Raw genomic sequence first — 19,480 nt, 5'->3', positions numbered from 1 at the left:
GTGTTACATGTTAGCTTGAAGTTCGAAGAGTTACATGTTAGCTTGAAGTGTTACATGTTAGTTTGAAGTGTTACATGTTAGCTTGAAGAGTTACATGTTAGCTTGAAGTTCGAAGAGTTACATGTTAGCTTGAAGTGTTACATGTTAGCTTGGAGTGTTACATGTTAGCTTGAAGAGTTACACGTTAGCTTGAAGTTCGAAGAGTTACATGTTAGCTTGAAGTGTTACATGTTAGCTTGAAGAGTTACATGTTAGCTTGAAGTTTGAAGTGTTACATGTTAGCTTGAAGTGTTACATGTTAGCTTGAAGTGTTACATGTTAGCTTGAAGTGTTACATGTTAGCTTGAAGAGTTACATGTTAGCTTGAAGTTTGAAGTGTTACATGTTTGCTTGAAGTTTGAAGTGTTACATGTTAGCTTGAAGTGTTACATGCTAGCTTATTCCAGTACAAGCAGAGCGTTAGGTTATACAAGTTTCTTGTGTCAGAAGATGTGTGCAGACATCTTTATCTTGCATTGCAGTATAGTAGGTTTGTCTAGGGCTGGGCGATATGGCCTAAATATGATATCATGATATTTTCAGACCTTTCGGCGATACACATCACGATGTTTTTCCTTTTTCCCCCAAACAATTCATTATGAGGCTTACCAAGACAGTATTTGAGTTTGCAAGCTAACATTAAAGACAAAAGACACATGCATTTAGCATTTTTATATTATATATTAGATTTAGATTATATATTGCATATATTTAGCATTTTTATGAACCCTTATGTAAAAAATCCGAAAGTCTTTTTCTGGTCTTCATCCTCCAGTCCACTGTTGTTGTATTGAGCTGTACTGTATTGTACCCATTCTGCAATCTGTTAATAAAGTTATCAATCAGACAAATGTATAGAAAAGCTTTTATTATAACCATATAACAAATTATATTATTGTTTATGAAAATGTTTTAGCCCTATGCCTGACTTTATTATTTTAGGCATGGCAACAAATAAAAATAAATAAAATATTAAATAAATAAATAGGCTACACGTCTCTCTTTTTGTGTTACAAATTGTGCTCACCGATATGTACAGTACATAGGCCTCTTTACTTACTTAAAAAAGGAAACATCAAGAAATATGTTTATGGTATTCCACCATGCCATGTGTGTGTTTTTATTTTATAATGCTCATGAGTCATGATTATTGCTGAAGTCTGAGTCATACAATACTCACTGGCTTTCATAACCTAACAGACTAACTTGTCTTGCTCAAGACTTGTTTATGAGTTTTAACCCATTCTCTGCCACGCTTATATCCATCTCTGCCAGCACTGTAAGTCTATGGAGATGTTCACCTTCTTTGCAAGGCTATAACTTTTTAAATTGTATTGCTAAATTGACATTACTATGGCCCATTCAACATCGATTATCTATCGTTCAGGATGTAGGAACGTTTTACTTTTTCATTCACACATTCATACGAAAATACCGTCTAGAGTATAAATATGTTTTTATCGTTTTCTGCAGTATTTCCCAGAACGTGAGATATAGGCACAAATGCTGCATATATTAGATCATCAAATGCAGTTTGATACCGATCGACGCTATATAAAAAATGTCAACTGTACATGGTCCTACACGTTATGACTGATCATGCGCGGGTGAACGGGGGGGGGGGGGGGGGTCGTTTATAATTCTGTGATAGTCGTTAGATGCTTCATGTAGTATGGGTGATTATTGATCAGAGCAGTTTGTATCGAAAATGATAAACAAAAACGCTGAAACTCACGTCAGTCTCCTCGTACCGTTGGGCGATGAGAGTGGAGCAAACAGATCCCAGTTATGTGGTGGGGATCGAGGCGATCCATTTCCGGTTTGTATATTACTAATACACGCCCAAATCATGTAGATTATTGAGTTATGGCAAAGATCCATATCCACGGTGTGTGTATCGAGTCCCGCGACAATAAACGAGTGGCCGGACGGAATAGGGAGACGCACCGGGATCACAAGAGATCCACTTCCGGTTGCAACTCGCCGATCAGCCACCAGGTGGCAGTATTGAAGCGTTGCAGAGTTGTGCTGGCTCACACAGCATCCGACAAGGCTCCGTGAGTGAAATATGAATACCATGGCGAAAATATGAAATTATGATCAGAATCACGTCGTACGCCGTTATTGGCAGAATTCGCATGAACTTGAAACCTGTTGTACGACGTTATTGGCGGGGAAAGGGTTAATAAGAGAGCACTATGTCTCTCAACCAAAGCAATGCATGGTAGACGGCAACAGAACAATTTTGATTTCATTTCATTGTAGGTATGATGAATTATCAATAATCCACTTGATATTGGCATAGCGGAGATTGTGCTCGTCACCAATGCAAGAGGCTGCGGTCTCGACTTCCGGAGAGTCAGCATTGCCTTGGCTCGGGCTGATCGCTATACTAACTCGTTTGGCTGAGTTAGGGGGAGGGGAGCCGTGGGTGGGTCCTGGGCATTGTAGACAGCGACCCCTACAGTTCGGTCGGGGCGCCTGCTCAGCGAAGGTAGGGTCTGGTGAGAGGTAGTGCGGCCTCCCACACGTTACACTCTCCCGGTGGGAATCTGCGCGGCCAGGCTGGCTGCCGGTTGGCTGCACATGTGTCGGAGGAAAGCGGACCAACAGTAGGGGAAAGTGCGCAACAACCAGGAAGGGGGTTGGGAATTGGCATAACGACTAACAGTGGGATGGGAGAAAAATCGGAAAAAGAAGGAGGGGGAAAAAGATAATAAAAAAAAAAATAATAATAATAATCCACTTGATAAAGTAAAATTGGATGCAACCTAATAACACCACAGCTTGAGTCGAGTGGAAACGGGTGAGTGAGTGACAAGCTTCTAAAAGTGAAAGTAAATAAAAACACAAGGTACAACTGAAGGCTAAATATTGGGTCCTCCTCTGATGGTCCACAGGAGCAGATTGATGCATTTTTATTGAATAAAAACACTATGCAGGTGCAGATGATGCTCTGTGAGTTTGCTTTAAAAGTCAAAACATTTGTATTGCTGCACGCAGATGAGGCGCGCTCGATTTCAATCACAGGCCAGCTGTTGTGCTTGGTATCCGAGTGTTGTGGGGAGTTTTGTTCCGCGTCACGCTCCTCCGTGTTTGTTTGTTATTCCAGCACATGTGCGCAGGGTCAGGGGTTACAGGGTCAAGGGGTTACAGGGTCAGGAATGAAGTAAAATACCGACATAAAGCAATTCCGCAGCTTTTTTGCGACAATAGCGAGAGAAACGGTAAGAGGGAAAATATCTCGTCCCACGATGTCCCTCGTCATATTGAACTGCCCAACTCCCAGAGGCATCAGCAGCTTTAAGCTGAATGTTTCAACAACAAAGAAATGATAGATAAATAATCATGTAAATAATAATGTGTGCGTGTGCTTGAAAAGTGATGCAGAGCTTACTCTATTTCTGCCGAGCAGGTGAACTCACTCTTGCAGTAGGCAACTCAGAAGTTGCCTACTGCAGCTTTAACCCTTTCACTACCACACTACCAACGGGTTAACCCTTTCACTGTGACAATACAGAAGGTTAACCCTTCTCACTGCCACACGACAAAGGATTAACCCTTTCCCCACCACACTACAGAAGGTTAACCCTTTTCACTAGTGAAAGGGTTAACCTTCTGTAGTGTGGTGGTGAAAGGGTTAAGTCAACGAAAACGAAATAGCCATGAGACTGAGAAGACAGAAATGTATGTTAGCCTACCCTCCCTAGGCCTCTAGGTCTGACAACTTACAACTTAATTGAAAGATTAGATCAGTCGATAGCTCCAACAGTAGCCCTGCTGTATGACCCTCCAGCAGGGCTACACACGTCACACACACCTCTCCTGATCCATCACACAATGCAGACCCCCCCCCCCCCCCCCCCGAGCGGGTTTACAACCATTTCTGGAAATTGTGGATCATCTCTGAATGTTTGTCATACAACAGTGTGATGTGAGGTAGCATCACAACTGTTTATAGATAAAACATGGATCTACCTACAGATCTACCCATGTTTGAGTTATAGTTGTACTTTGAACTTATAATTTACAAAGGCAATCCCAGCAGCAAGGACTTAGGTCGCTTTCACACAGGGGCTGTTTGGTCCGGACTTTCGGACCAGAATTCGATAGTCCGGTTTTTCGGGTCTGTGTGAATGCGCGTCGAACTCGGTCCGCGGACCAAGCAGGCGAACTCTAGTCCGCCTGAAAACGTAGGTCTCGGTTCGGCTTCAGCGGACCAAACGCGAACCAAATATAGGAAGTGATTATTATTACCACTGCTTGCAGCACTCACTGCAAAACAAGCACACTGCATCTAATCTCTCTATCTATCTATCTATCTATCTATCTATCTATCTATCTATCTATCTATCTATCTATCTCTCTCTCTATCTATATATCTAACTGTGCATCTTGGGAAGAAGGAAGAAAAACGCGGCTTATTATTATTACCGAGGCGCACGGCATTAATAATGGATCAATGCCACGTCAATACTATTATTATTATTATATTATTATTATTGGTCTACAAGTTGTTTAGCGAGAGGATGGTGGTAATGTGCTTCAATAGAACAATGGATCAATGCCATGTCAAAACTCGCTCCGCTGATCTGGAGGGCTCGCAGACAGTCCACACACACGCGCGCGCACACACGGCTTGCAGCCACACACACATTTCCACTGTCCAATAGACAAGCGCCCTTTTCGACCGCGTGACATTGTTCAGAAGGTCTTGGTCCGCCTCACAGATTTCTCTATGTGAACGCAGGCGAACCAAATGAAGAATGCAACAATGTTACAACTTCACCCCCAGAACCGCACCGAGTCCACCAAAACTATATGTGAAAGCGACCTTACTGTGACCCATTTAACCCCCCCCCCCCCCCCCTGTCCCTCTCAGTCTCCGTCTCTCTCATCTCGACCTAGACCCCTGGCAGCAACTCCTGTCTCTCTCATATCCACCCCCCCCCCCCCCAGACGCTCCCACTCACCGACACCAGGTTCTCCTCCACGAAGGGCGTGAGCATGTGGTGCCTGATGGTGGCCATGATGTCGCTGAAGTCCATGGCGGAGATGGAGCCGCTCTTGTTGTGGTCCTTCTGGGCAAACGCCTGGCGGGCATGTTCAAGCTGCAGCTCCTACAGAGACAACCAGGCTTCAGTGTGTGTGTGCATGTGTGTATATTTGTGTGTGTGTGTGTGTATATATTTGTGTGTGTGTGTGTATATATTTGTGTGTGTGCATGCGTGTGTATATTTGTGTGTATGTGTGTGTGTGTGTGTGTATATTTGTGTGCGTGGGTATTTGTCTGTGTATTTGTGTGTACATTTGTGTGTGTATATCCGTGTATATATTTGTGTGTGTGAGTCTGTGTATTTGTGTGTAATTTATCTACACACAATAATGTGATTGAGTTATTTTCAGCTTTTAATTAACAGTATTATTGATGGCCTGATATTTAAACCAAAATGAGATATATATACAGTATACTGTATATACCGTAATTCCTCTAATAGTGACCCGGGCTTGTATTTGCTTAAACTGTAGCGGGTACCAGGCTTTTATTAGGAGGAGGCATGTATAAGAGAGAGGCCTATATTTTAAACAGATCATAATGAATAAATCAACATTTTGTGTCAGTTTGAACCCAGTAAAATGTACTGGGTTAATTTATTGAAACCAAGTACTGTATGAAATAGTAAACAGTGCAATTACAGGTGGTCACTGGTCATTTCAACGTTTTCTAAGTGAAATCAAGTAACTTTACCTTAGCAGCTCAGTATGCAGCTCAGTATATTAGTAACCCGGCTTGTATTAGGAGGTCGGCTTATAATTGCTTAGCTCAAGAGCGCACCCGGCCATTAATAGAGACCCGGTTAGTAATTGAATACCGGTCACTATTAGAGGAATTACGGTATATCATGATTTATTTGCAGAAATCTTGCAATTCTGTTGAAAATCAGACATTCAGCCCAAATGGAATGTTCCTTTGTTTCATAAGTACTTTTCGACTCAGTCACTATTTGGGGTCAGCTCTAGTACACGTGCATATCTTTTGTCAGTCAAATGTGTGTACCGGTAGTTCCATGGTGTGTGTGTGTGTGTGTGTGTGTGTGTGTGTGTGTGTGTGTGTGTGTATGTGTGTGTGTGTGTGTGCATGTGCGTGTGTGTGTGTGCGTGTGCATGTGTGTGTGTGTGTGTGTGTGTGTGTGTGTGAATACCTGCAGGAACTGGGAGAACTCGAGGTAGCTGAGGCGTTTCTTGCGGTCGTGCCCAAAGTGCAGGCGGATGAACTCGCAGTCCCAGTTGAAGGGAATGTGGTGATGCACCGTGGTCTGGCTGAAGATGTCCCGCACATTTGCTGGGAGACACACAAACAACACACAACTGACAATCAATTCAATCAAACAATTTGACAATCAAATAATCAAACAATTTAATGTACAAAGCACATAAGCACTCACTTCCAAGTTGCATTCAGGACTTGTTCCAAACTAGAGAGAGCCGGTATAAACTTAGGGGAACTTGTAAGTAAAAATGTGTAGTTCGATATACATTTAAGAAATTATTCAAATATAAGGTGATACATAAATATAAAACCTTATTATCCAAATTATATTTGATTATAACATAACTGTATTAAAATCGTGACAAAGAAAAGATATATATAAAAAACAAATAAATAAATGTGTTTTGTATATAAAACTATGAAACTTTTGTAACCTTTTGTTTTTGCTAAATTATGTACTGCAGTGTTTTTTTTTTTTTTGTAAATAATGTAATGTAAAAAGGGTAGGCAATTATAAGCCTCGGCTTCAGCCTACACCTTTTTGGTAATTTTCTTTCTTTTATAAATGTTCTACTACTGTACATTGCTTTGTAAAAGAAGACGGAAATAAAATCATTCATTCAAACCAAAATTATTATCAGTTAGCCAAAAACAACACACTATATGTAGCGTTTTTTTTTTTTTTTACCAATCACTGTGAGTGAGTGAGTGAAATTATGTAAGAATGCAAGTGAGTCCATGTGTGATGTAAATCACACTTAAGTCCTACGAATAATCCGGTTAGCAATGTCACATAACTGTAAAGAATTAGGAAATCTCTCTCCACACAGCACCACAAAAAACATACAGACGTTGACGCATGCATACACACACACACATACTGTACACTGGTCTGGTCTGGTCCACTCCCACCCCCCCCCCCCCCCCCACACACACACACACACACACACAGGTCCATACCAAAGGAGATGTCTCCGGTCCCAGTCTTATCGAACAGCTGGAAGGCTACTATGAAGAGGGCATCTGGTACACACAGCACCGACTCAAACGCCAAGAACTCCTGGAAGGAGATCAGCCTGCAGTGGCGTGAGAGGAACAGTGTTAAACACGCACATCATCATCATCAACCTGCAGTGGCGTGAGAGGAACAGTGTTAAACATGCACATCATCATGACAACAATAATACAAAAGAACAATAAAACACATGGACACACCATATCAACATTCATAAAGCGGGGCCAGTCTGAGAGGCAAAAGAAAATGTCTTCCCAAATACATTCAGGTTGGGAGAAGGCCATGCAGTTGTTCCTCCAGACAGCAGCGGTCTACAGCGACATCTTTACATTTAGTCATTCAGCTGAAACGCTTTTATCCAAAGCGACTTACAAGTTCTGTACGACAAGTCATCAGGAAGGGCACAACTCTATGAGCTGAGTAACAATGTTCATCAAAGTGTTGAGTGCTACAGTGTAGGTTAGTATATTAGGACAAGTGCATGACAGTAAAGTTAGTTAGGGTTATATATATATATTTTCTTTTTTTTTCATTTCAGATTTTTTGCTGCAATGTGGCCAAAATCTGATTTAGTTTGCTCATAAATTCATAATGTGACTCAGATCAGTTTTTTTCATGTCAGCGTGAACAACGCAAATCAAATGGAATCTGATATTTTCGGATCATCATAACGTAGTCTTAAATCAGATACAGATCCGATTCTTTGCAACGCGACCTCCGTCTGAAATATGCATGTCGGAATTCATGTGACTTTTACGTCACTCTAGATTGTGATCACAATTCTGCGCTGGCGAGGGTCACTGTGAATACCGACATGGAAGAAGACAGCTGTGATGGAGGTGGTCAGTGGAGGGACAGTGAGGTGTTTTACCTCATTATTGTTGGAGTGATACTTCTGTACAAGCAAAAGCATTTGCGCATGCGGGTCAGTTCAGGAGCTGGGTTCCCACAGACATTGCTAAATGAAATTCAAGGACCTTTAAGTACTTTTCCAAGTACTATTTTTCATTTCCAAGGATGTCACTCGAAGGATACAATTCAGTTTTAATTAAATGCTGTTTTTTTTAAGCATCTTCTTGGCCTACTTGCCAGCTAGAGCATCACGCGTGAATAAATGAGGAAAAGCAGTTGGAGCTCGCGAGACAGGGACTCGTCACATTTTATTAAAACAGAAGAAAAAAAGCGATTTCTTGATTCAGAACAATTTGATTATGGATGAACAAAACATTCAATGCGAATGGTTGATTTGAATTTCAAGGACTTTTTAAGCACCTTGTTAAAAATCAAGCACTTTAAGCACTTCAATGACCTTGTGCGAACCCTGTGATATTGAATCTGATATTGGTCACATTTAAGAAATTAGGTGAAAATGTTTATCTGAGCAATAAATCAGAATTGAGCACTAAGGCTTCAATCAATCAATAAATGTTTATTTATATAGCACATTTACAACAGTTGTGACTGTACCAAAGTGCTTCACAGATAAAACATAGAGCAAAGAAGAAAATACATATACAAAACATATACTAAATATAAAAGTGCAAAAAGTGCAAATACAAATAAGTGCAGATAGAAATAAAAACTAAAGAAGAATAAAAGAAAGAAAAGTGGGGGCGGTCAGGTGGCGTAACGGAGATTGCATTCGTCACCAACACCGGAGACGCTGGATTCGCCTGTTCGAATCCAGCTCACAGCTCCGGGGTTGTCACCAGCTTGGCTGGCCGTTCACACTAATACAATTGGCAGTATTAGAGGGTGGGAGAAGCTGGCGGGGTGGGTCCGGGTCGTTGTAAACAGCGACTCCTACAGTTCGGTCGGGGCGCCTGCTCAGCGCGGATAGGATCTAAGTGGGATAGTGTGACCCTTCCACACGCTACACCCTCTCAGTGAGAGTCCGCGCTGCCAGGTGAAAAGAAGCGGTTGATTGTCTGGACGTGTGTCGGAGGAAGCACGTGATAGCCTCCACTCTCCCAGACCGACTGTGGGGGGTAAGTGCGCAGCGACCAGGAAGGGGATTGGGAATTGGCATAACGACTAACATTGGGATGGGAGAAAATCGGAGGAAAAAGGAGGGAGAAAAAAAAAAAAAAAAAAAAAAAAAAAAATAAGTGCAGTAGAATACAAAATAAGGCATAAAAGGACTAAAAGTAACGACATAGGAGGCAGGCTCAGCTCTGGGCGAAGGCCAGGGAGAATAGATACGTCTTAAGCTGGGACTTAAAGACCTCAAGGGTCTGGGCTGACCACCTGATGTGGAAGGGGAGGCTATTCCACAGTTTAGGGGCGGCTATGGAAAAAGCTTGCAGTGTGACGGTAGCCATGATGACACGTAAGCGTGTTTATGACTCAAACAAAGATGCGTCTCCTTAGCCGAGTTGTAGATTACAGATTAGAAGGAACGTGGCTGACGTGAACGATGCTGCTTTCAAGGTTAGGAGGAGTCACCTCTGAATCCACAACACACACATAAACGGGGGCGCACACTAGAATGCTTTAAGGGGTTAACAGAGCCGGTTGACGATAACGCATCAATACACAAGCCCTCTTAGCTGCCAGAGTTGTACCCCTTCCTGGTGCCTTGTTGTACAGGAGGACTTGTAAGTCGCTTTGGATAAAAGTGTCAGCTAAATGACTAAATGTAAAGGGTTAACCTTCTGTCGTGTGGCAGTGATAGGGTTAAACACACACACGCCTGGAATATAAACAAAAAGGACTGAACGTGCAGACGGTACAAACAGCATGACCCTGTAATTCAGTGCGCTACTTGTGAAGGCCCAATCTTTCCCTTTTTTTCTTTTCTTTACAGTTTAAAACATCTAGTTTGTCCTTGAAGGAATAATGTGTTCCGAGTTGCGTTAATCATTAAACCCACAACGTACAGTTAGTGCCCCATTCGAGAGTCTGGTGCATGCGCACAGGTATGTGGGCACTGCACTCATACACTAGTTACCAGTAGGAGTTATATCTTATCTCCAAATGACTATTATGGCTACTGTTTGTTCGATATCATCCTAGTTAATCATGATAAGGTGTGTGTGTGTGTGTGTGTGTGTGTCAGGGTATCTGCAAGTTAAATGCAAGACTTTTTAAGACCTTTTACAAACACATACAGTAGCGACACTGAACTGGCGGCTGCACTTGCGCACCAATTTAACCACGACTTGAATATAAAAACATTTAATATATTTAATATTATTTTATCTCCCGACAGCCCCCCCCCCTTCCCCCCAAAATGTAATATCTGTGCAAATTAAATGTAAGACTTTTTAATACCTTTTAAGGCCTTAAATTGAGAATTATGAATTTAATACTTTTGAATACCCTGCAGATACCCTGGTGCACGTGTGCGCGCGTGCGTGTGTGCGTATCTGTAATGGCAAGCTAATGGTTTTGATATGTCAAATCCAGTCTCCAACATGTCGATAAAACATACCGTCTAAGTGTATTATCTAAACCCGTGTTGAACCCGTTGTATATTTGAATCTCATGCATAACTATTAATATTGCGGTAACGTACAGTTACGAACACATACCCGTCTTTGGTGGTGTCGGCCACGCCAGCGATCAGCTGCACGGTCTTGGGGTTGTGGTGGATCTGCGTGTGGAGCCCCAGGTATCTCTGGACGAAGTCTCCGGGGGTCATGAACTTCTCCCCATCCTCCAACACACTGGCATGCTGGGAAGGAGAGAACAGAGCCGTCGAGAGAGACCATGGGTTAATAATAACCCTTTCACTACCACTCTACCAAAAGGGTTAACCGTTTCACTGTGACAATACAGAAGGTTAACCCTTCCACTGCCACACGACAAAGGGTTTCACTACCAGTACACTACACACTACAGGTTAACCGTCTGTAGTGTGGTAGTGAAAGGGTTAACAGTCTGTAGTGTGTGTGGTAGTGAAAGGTTAACCTTCTGTAGCATGGTAGTGAATGCGGGTTAACGTCACAGCCCTTTACGTACTACAATTCACTCGATAAGACTTAAAAGATCCAGTACAATGGTGTTTTAATTCAGTCATCGTATTGCTTATTTTTGGACCGCTAATGTCATGAGTATCGTTTTTTTTTTTTTTCACGTACAATGTATCAGTTGATTTGTTATAAGTGTTTTAGTGCAGCCTCTCTGAGCACAGCCAACTCTCATAGGTTGAGGCGGGGCGGGGGCGTGGCCTTCTGTTCACTAGACATTGCTTGATTGTAGGGAGAGCACAGGGTCAGCACAGGGTCAGCACAGGGAGTGTCCTTCCACCACTCAGCTAGATGGGACTGATGGGCCAATCAGAGCAGAGATGGGACTGATGGGTCAATCAGGGTAACCAGTGTATATTGTGCAATATTTCAGAGGAAGCCAATTGGATATCTGAAATGGCTTGGTTTTGTTGATATCCAGGGGCATAGACATGGCTTTAATCGTCAATAACAACAACAGTTATATATCCTTTTGGGAAATTTTACATCAGCGTAGCTTCTTTTTTTTTTATCCACTTTTTCTCCTCCTATTTTCTTGTATTTTCCTCCAATCCCAATTTAGTCGTTATGCCAATTCCCGCCTGCCCTTCCTGGTCGTTTGCGCGCATTTCCCCCCCTACTTGCCGGTCTAAGGAGCCCTGAAGTCTATCACATGCTTCCTCCGATACATAAGAGACAGCCAGCAGCCTCTTTTCACCTGACAGCGAGGACTCTCATTGGTGAAGTGTAACGCGTGGCAGGGCACACTACCTCACCCAGATCCCTTCCTCGCTGTGCAGGTGCCCTGACCGACCTGTAGGAGTCGCCGTTTACAACGACCAGATTACCACCCACCGGCTTCCCTCCCTCTGACACTGCCAATTGTGTCACTATGACCAAGCCGGAGGCACCGCTGACAGCTGGATTCTATACCAGTGTCTCTGCGGTGGTAGACAGGTGCTTAGTCTGCTGCGCTACCCGGCCACCCTCATCACCGTAGCTTCGGTTAAAAAAAGATTGAAAAGAAACCAAACTCTTTTCATTGTACTGATTCTTTATGTTTTTTTTAGGTAGGTAACTGCTGGCATCATGGGTTCATAGCCCTTTGTTTACACTCCAATCCACGTGTTATCTCCCTAACTGGTGTAGATTCAGAGGGTGCCTGAGCCTGACTGCCATACTTTTTTTGCCTATACACTATACTGACCCAGTCAACAGTGACTTCACAACACCGTCAGTCATTCATCAAACACTCAAATTGCATGCAAGGAAACATACAGAGGACCCTGGCTAATTCTGGATTATGCCCCAACAATTGAACCCTTACACTGAAGAACCATATAAATCCATATAAATCATGCAGTTGCAGTTGTGAAGTTAATCTAAATCACTTGGGAGTGTGAATGTGATATATCACAAGGTACTCAACCTCTACTGTCTTTAACTATGAATGAACACAACTGTAGGTGCCTAAATGCCTAGTCTGGTATATTACAACAACACTAACTTACCATCTTTAGATAATAAAGTACTAATCATCTACCGTCTTTAACTATGAAAGAACACAACACTCTAAAACTTACCATCTTTAGATAATACAGTTTGAAAACACTGTTCCTCTGAAAACTTCAAACTGACTTATATGGTTCTTCATCCGAGGTACTCAATTATTGACTCAACAGCACTTGTACACGAGCACTTCTAGTAACCTCAGTCGGTAGTAGTAGTGAAACCATTTGCATTTAGTCATTTAGCTGACACTTTTATCCAAAGCGACTTACAAGTTCTGTACAACAAGTCAGCAGGAAGGGGTACAACTCTGGCAGCTAAGAGGGCTTGTGTATCAGATGTGTTATCGTCAACAGCTCTGTTAACCCCTTAACTGCCGCACTACCAAAACGGTTAACCCTTTCACTGCGACAATACACAGAAGGTTAACCCTTTCAATGCCACACGACAGCCGGTTAACCGTTTCACTGCCACACGACAGAAGGTTAACCCTTTACTACGGCGACCGTCGGTTGTGTGATAGTAAAGGGTTAACCTTCTGTCGTGTGGCAGTGAAAGGGTTAAAGACCCTGGCCAGTGACCCTGACCCATGTGATCAACATACAATTTCCTGAAGCACAACAACTGACCTACTACTACAATGACTTTAACAGTGTCACCATGCATGCATAGCATGACATTGTTCTACCTCCGGTCACAGTTTGGTCACAGTGTTGTTGTGTTGTGACTTGTGACCCCCATCTATGAGCTTCACACACCCCTATATTTAACACTTGCTTCTCAAATTAACATTATTACCACTTCTCACCGAGAGCTTGTCATATTAGTGTCTGACTGAGACATTAGTTCCAACATTATGCCTTTGATTAATTGATTGAAAACTTTATTAACAGATTGCAGAATGGGTACAATACAGTACGGCTCAATACACACAATTGTTAAGGGGATGCAGACCAGAGAAAGACTTTCGTCTTGTTTACATGATCAGGGTCCCCCATTTTCAATTCATAATGACATTTATGACATCATCATGACATACAGGTATACAGTACTGTTACATTTGCCTAATATGCATTACAACTATCGTCGATATGTGACAAGTTCTCGCTCGTCTGACACAGGTTTTTATTAATCAAATCAACATGTGGGCCCCCGCCTTACATGTTCGGCGCGCCACAGACACAAAATAAAGAGGCTACCGGGTATATTTAGAAGCTAAGACAAGGAGAGCACACAGAGAAACACGGCCCATACATTCATAGGGTGACATAGCAGAAAATACAATGTGGGCAACCCTCACACACACAAGCTAAACACTTTTGGAACACGACGACACACACACTCACACACACTCACACACACACACACACACACACACACACACACACACACACACACCTAACATATTCAGCTTGTGCAGGTAAGCTATTCAACCTATGTATACCCTACACATTGACAACTGCTGACCTGGCTGCACACATGTCAGCTTGTCACAAACACACACACCGAGCATGAAGCAGTATGTTGTATGACTATGTGAAGGCAGGGTACCTACTAGCTAGCTGCTAAAGTCACCCTCACACAGTCTCACAGCATGTCATGGTCATACTCACTCAAAAACAGTCTGCCCTTGAATGCTGTAGCGAAGTGTGACCCTGCGGAAAGCTTCCGTTCCTCCCCGTTATTCAAAACTGCTCAAAGAGGACGGACAAATTCAACCTTTACAGAGATGATTCAGTCTTCGTTTTGTTGCCTTTAGCTCAGCTGTCATTGGTGACTTTATGGTATGGAGTCGGATGAGGGAGATCGGAGTTGAAGCAACCAACCAACCAACCAAACCCCATCACTTCTGGTCACTCCACACAACCACTAGTAGCCTAAGCGGAGTAAGCGTGACCTCTAATCTTTAACCCCTGACCTCAGACATATATATAAAAAAAATTAAAAAAAAGGTCCACACAGCAGTGGGAATAGATCAAGATGTCAAATATCCGCTCTACACAGTCGTAGTTTGTTCTCCGGTAATGTCAACAACGACAGACTAACTGGTCCTAGGTCCGTGTCTGATATTCTAATGAAAACCACATGATGTCTGACTCAGTCCCTCTTGTGAAAACAGTTCCGACTCAGCTCAACTCTGCATCAAATCAGAAACACACAGACACGCACCACAAGTCACACATCCCATACAAACCATTCAATTCCGATTCTAGATCAGAGTTTGTGTGGCATCCATCCATCCTTACCTTTTGGAAGATTGCCTTCAGCTCGGCGGGGTCCGCACGTTTGGTGGATTGCACCTGCAGCAGAAGCACACGATAAAGTAACTTCAGGATTTTGTTTCAACCGTGCACACAAAAATGCACGTCTTTCTTCTTCGTAACAACAACACTGACAGTACTGTACCAAGCAAGACGTTGTTGCAACACAAGAACACAAAGGGAGTTGATTTGGGTTGTTGACGTACAGTATATCCTTGACAGCCCATCGCGTTGAGGGAGCGAGTATTGATTGATTGATTGACATTTGTATTAACAGATTGCAGAATTGCAGATTGGGGGACCCTGATGTAAACAAGACGAAAGTCTTTCTCTGGTCTGCATCCCCTTAACAAGTGTGTATTGAGCTGTACTGTACTGTACCCATTCTGCAATCTGTTAATAACATTTTCAATCAATCAATCAGAGTGGGTACAATACAGTACAGCTCAATACACACAATTGTTAAGGGCATGCAGACCAGAGAAAGACCTTCGTCTTGTTTACATCAGGGTCCCCCATTTTCAATTCATCTTAACATAGTACAACCCAATGCAACTAATGCTAGTAGAAGCTATCACAAAACCACAACTACCAAGGTACACACTGACTGGTGGTAAACGTGGTCAACCTGTTAGTTACCTGTGTGCCAACCATCAACCATCACGCAAACTACAGCTATCAATCAATCAATCAATCACCTGGCTAACCGGCTAGCTAACATTGCCTAGCAAAGCTTAATAATAACTAATGCAAATGAAGAGGACACAAACCGTAGCAGCAATGACATGTACGTTTTAAATCAGCAAGAGAGAGAGATGACAACAACAGCGTGTTAACAAGAAAGACATCCGTTGCAACAAAAGATAACTAGTTATTTGACAGACTGGCAGCTGGTTAGTTAGCAGCATTAAGGTTATGATCGCGGCTAGCTTCGAGGTTGTGTTTGTTGCATCAAGGCCAGATGCCGGGCGTTAGCCCCAGAGATGCTACACTAACAGCCGCAGTGTTACAGTTTACAGTACAGTACAGTATCTATCTATCTGTCAGGACTATCCGCGAAACAACAAGCCGGTTGAAACCACGACATGTTAACCTTAGCGTCCCCGAGCAGTAGAATGAACAGAACGTGTAGATATCATGAGAAAATGTGGATAAAGGGTAAAGACACACAACGATGCCGAAGTCACCTTGACCGCCATGCTGGTTTGACGTCACGTACAGTAACAGCGAGGAGGACGGGCTTTGAATAGAGAAGAGGAGGAGGAGGAGGAAGAAGAAGAGAGAAGGGAGAGGAGGAGGAGGAAGAGAAGAGGAGAAGGAGGAAGAAGAGAGAAGGGGGAGGAGGAGGAGGAGGACGGGCTTTGAATAGAGAAGAGGAGGAGGAGGAAGAGAGAAGGGGGAGGAGGAGAGAGAAGAGGAGGAGGAGAGAAGGGGAGGAGGAGGAAGAGAGGAGGGGGAGGAGGAAGAGAGAAGAGGAGGAGGAAGAGAGAAGAGGAGGAGGAGGAAGAGAGGAGGGGGAGGAGGAGGAGGAGGAAGAGAGAAGGGGGAGGAGGAGAGAAGAGGAGGAGGAGGAGGAAGAGAGAAGGGGGGAGGAGGAAGAGGAGGAAGAGAGAAGGGGGAGGAGGAGGAAGAAGAGAGAAGGGGGAGGAGGAGGAAGAGGATGAGGAGGAAGAGGAGGAGGAGGAAGAGAGAAGGGGGAGGAGGAAGAGGAGGAGGGGGAGAAGGAGGAGGAAGAGGAGGAGGAGGAAGAGAGAAGGGGGAGGAGGAGGAGGAAGAAGAGGAGGGGGGAGGAGGAGGAGGAAGAGAGAAGGGGGAGGAGGAGGAAGAGAGAAGGGGAAGGAGGAGGAAGAGGAGGAGGAGGAAGAGAGAAGGGGGAGGAGGAAGAGGAGGAGAAGTAAGAGAGAAGGGGGAGGAGGAGGAAGAGGAGGAGGAGGAGAGAAGGGGGAGGAGGAGGAAGAGGAGGAAGAGAGAAGGGGGAGAAGGAGGAAGAGGAGGAGGAGGAAGAGAGAAGGGGGAGGAGGAGGAGGAGGAAGAGAGAAGGGGGAGGAGGAGGAAGAGAGAAGGAGGAGAGAAGGGGGAAGAGGAGGAGGAGGAGAGAATGGGGAGGAGGAGGAGGAAGAGAGAAGGGGGAGGAGGAGGAAGGGGATGAAGAGGAGGAGGAAGAGAGAAGGGGGAGGAGGAGGAGGAAGAAGGGGGAGGAGGAGGAGGAAGCGGAGGAGCAGGAGGAGGAGAAGAAGAGGAGGAGGAGCAGGAGGAAGAGGAGGAGGAGGAGGAGGAGAGAAGAAGTGTCAATAATTTCGCTAGGCAGTAAACAGCTGAGTAGTAGGGGTGTATCCTCGGTGGTGTCATTAAACTTCCCTGAAATCATGTGACAGACTACAGCTGAGGGGTGATGTAAGGACGCACTTTTCTTGCATGGACACACATGCACACACACACACACACACGCACACACGCACGCACACACACACACACACACACACACACACACACACACACACACACACACACACACACACACACACACACACACACACAGACACACACACACACACACACACACACACTAAGATTGATAAAATAAGACATTCCTTTATTGATCCCCTTGGGTGTCATAGCAGCATGTGGGAGAGGAGGTACAGGTATCTATGGGCAGGGTAATAGTATAGAAAGACATACATATAGGCAATAAAATTAGATCTGAATAATATATAAATATGAGAAAAATAAACCATTTATTAAACAAAGGTGCAGATGAGACAGTTACAATAAATATAGGCAATTGCATGCACCATAGGCTGGATTACAGGCTTTACAACAAATGAGGACCATTTCAATTGAGCACACATATTAACTAATCTGTAGTCCAGTTAACTGTCCACTGGCAGTGAGATCCACACATAGCTGCCAGCTGGACTGACCATTGTCCCTCCCCTCCTTTCTGTCCACTTCCCCCTGTGTGTGTGTCCCCCCTTCAGAGGAAAACCCATGAAAGAGACTAAATGTTTACTTTCCTGGTCAGTACTCTTGTCTCTTTGTAATCATTGGATCCCAGGGGACGAGCGCGGTTATCTCGTTGACCTTGGCGAGGTGTCTTGTGTGTGATATGACATACAGTATGAGCAGTGTTTGTTGTCACTGACTGATAACACGGTGGCCGATACTATATCCTCACCACGTGCAGCTTGCTGTGGCTTCAAAGTGATGTCACTCGTGTTTGAGTCGATGTTACATTAGAGAAGTAAATATTTGTCATACATTAATGAAATGGGCTAATAATCTTAACGACTTACAAGATAATGATTACCTCTATACTGTATTGATCCTGGATTAGTGTGGCCTCTACACCCCCCCCCCCCCCCTCCGGAGAATAGAGAGGTGCAATTTCAAAGACTTTTTCCTGTCCACTTTCACTATGGAAGTAAAATAGAGAAATTGCAGGGAGAACAATGACTGAAATAATAATAATAATAATAATAATAACTTGTTTTTATATAGCACCTTTCATAAAACCCAAGGTCGCTTTACATAGGGGGAAAAACAACAATAGCAAACATGGTGGACAGACACAACATTCAATGTAGGAAATTAGGGGTCAAAGGCCAAGTTGAAGAGGTGGATTTTGAGGATTTTTTTTTTAAGGAGTCCAGAGTTGGGCGTTGCAGAGTTCTGCAGGGAGGGAGTTCCAAAGGGTGGGAGCTGCCACGCTGAAAGCTCTGTCCCCAAAGGTCCGCAGTAGGCTATATGGTAGCTATAACTTTTGTGTGTAGTAAGGGCGGCTACGTGGCGTGGTGGGCAAGGCGCTCACCACGAATGACGGAGACGCTGGGCTTGCCTGTTCGAGCCCAGCGCTCCACATTGCTTTCAGTTTAGCTGGTCGTTCATACTAATACACATTGGCCGTATTAGGGGGTGGGAAACTGATGGGTGGGGATCGGGCGTTGTGGACAGCGACTCCTACAGGTCGGTTGGTGCGCCTGCGCAGTAGAATCAGGAAGTGTCTGGGGCAGCGTGAGCCTCCCACGCGTTACTCCTCGCCACTGAGAGATCGAGCTGCGCAGGTGAAAAGATGCGACTGCTGTTACCTCAAGTACCGGAGGGGACTTGTGCTATGTATGACTTAGTCCACATTGCAGCCGGCTTGTGGGAGGCAAGAAACAGCGTTCGTGACAGGGGAGGGTTGAATTGGATGATACGAAATTGGGATGGGAGAAAATATAGAAAAATGGGAGAAAAAGTGGATAAAAAAAAACTTTTGTGTGTAGTAGTGATGCCGTGGGATTCAATTCAAACCTTTATTTATTCTCGAAAAGACAATCGAGGTCACCCTCATTTTCAATGTCGTCGAGACTTTACAGACATTTCAATGCACACATTTATACAATATAACAATAATAAATATTAATACCTATCTATATTGTATTTTTTCACACAT

The 19,480-nt window shown here is 43.8% G+C and overlaps 1 protein-coding gene across 1 annotated transcript in view; it reads right to left on the bottom strand.

Annotated features, from left to right (window-relative positions):
- Positions 1-16,286, bottom strand: part of LOC311226307 (electrogenic aspartate/glutamate antiporter SLC25A12, mitochondrial-like) — a 37,575-nt gene extending 21,289 nt beyond the window's left edge. The window contains exons 1-6 of the mRNA XM_084311725.1: positions 16,233-16,286; positions 15,031-15,084; positions 10,859-11,001; positions 7,271-7,386; positions 6,243-6,382; positions 5,013-5,159 (exon numbers count right to left, since the gene is read on the bottom strand). Coding sequence (XP_084167851.1) covers positions 5,013-5,159; positions 6,243-6,382; positions 7,271-7,386; positions 10,859-11,001; positions 15,031-15,084; positions 16,233-16,244 — 612 coding nt within the window. The 5' untranslated portion in view covers positions 16,245-16,286. The remainder of the gene's footprint in view (positions 1-5,012; positions 5,160-6,242; positions 6,383-7,270; positions 7,387-10,858; positions 11,002-15,030; positions 15,085-16,232) is intronic.
- Between the last annotated feature and the right edge of the window lie 3,194 nt (positions 16,287-19,480).

The sequence above is a fragment of the Notolepis coatsorum genome (genome assembly GCF_963971535.1).
Source record: "Notolepis coatsorum genome assembly, chromosome: 4".
In the NCBI taxonomy this organism is placed as follows: Eukaryota; Metazoa; Chordata; class Actinopteri; order Aulopiformes; family Paralepididae; genus Notolepis; species Notolepis coatsorum.
This window is presented reverse-complemented; position numbering and strand designations above follow the sequence as displayed.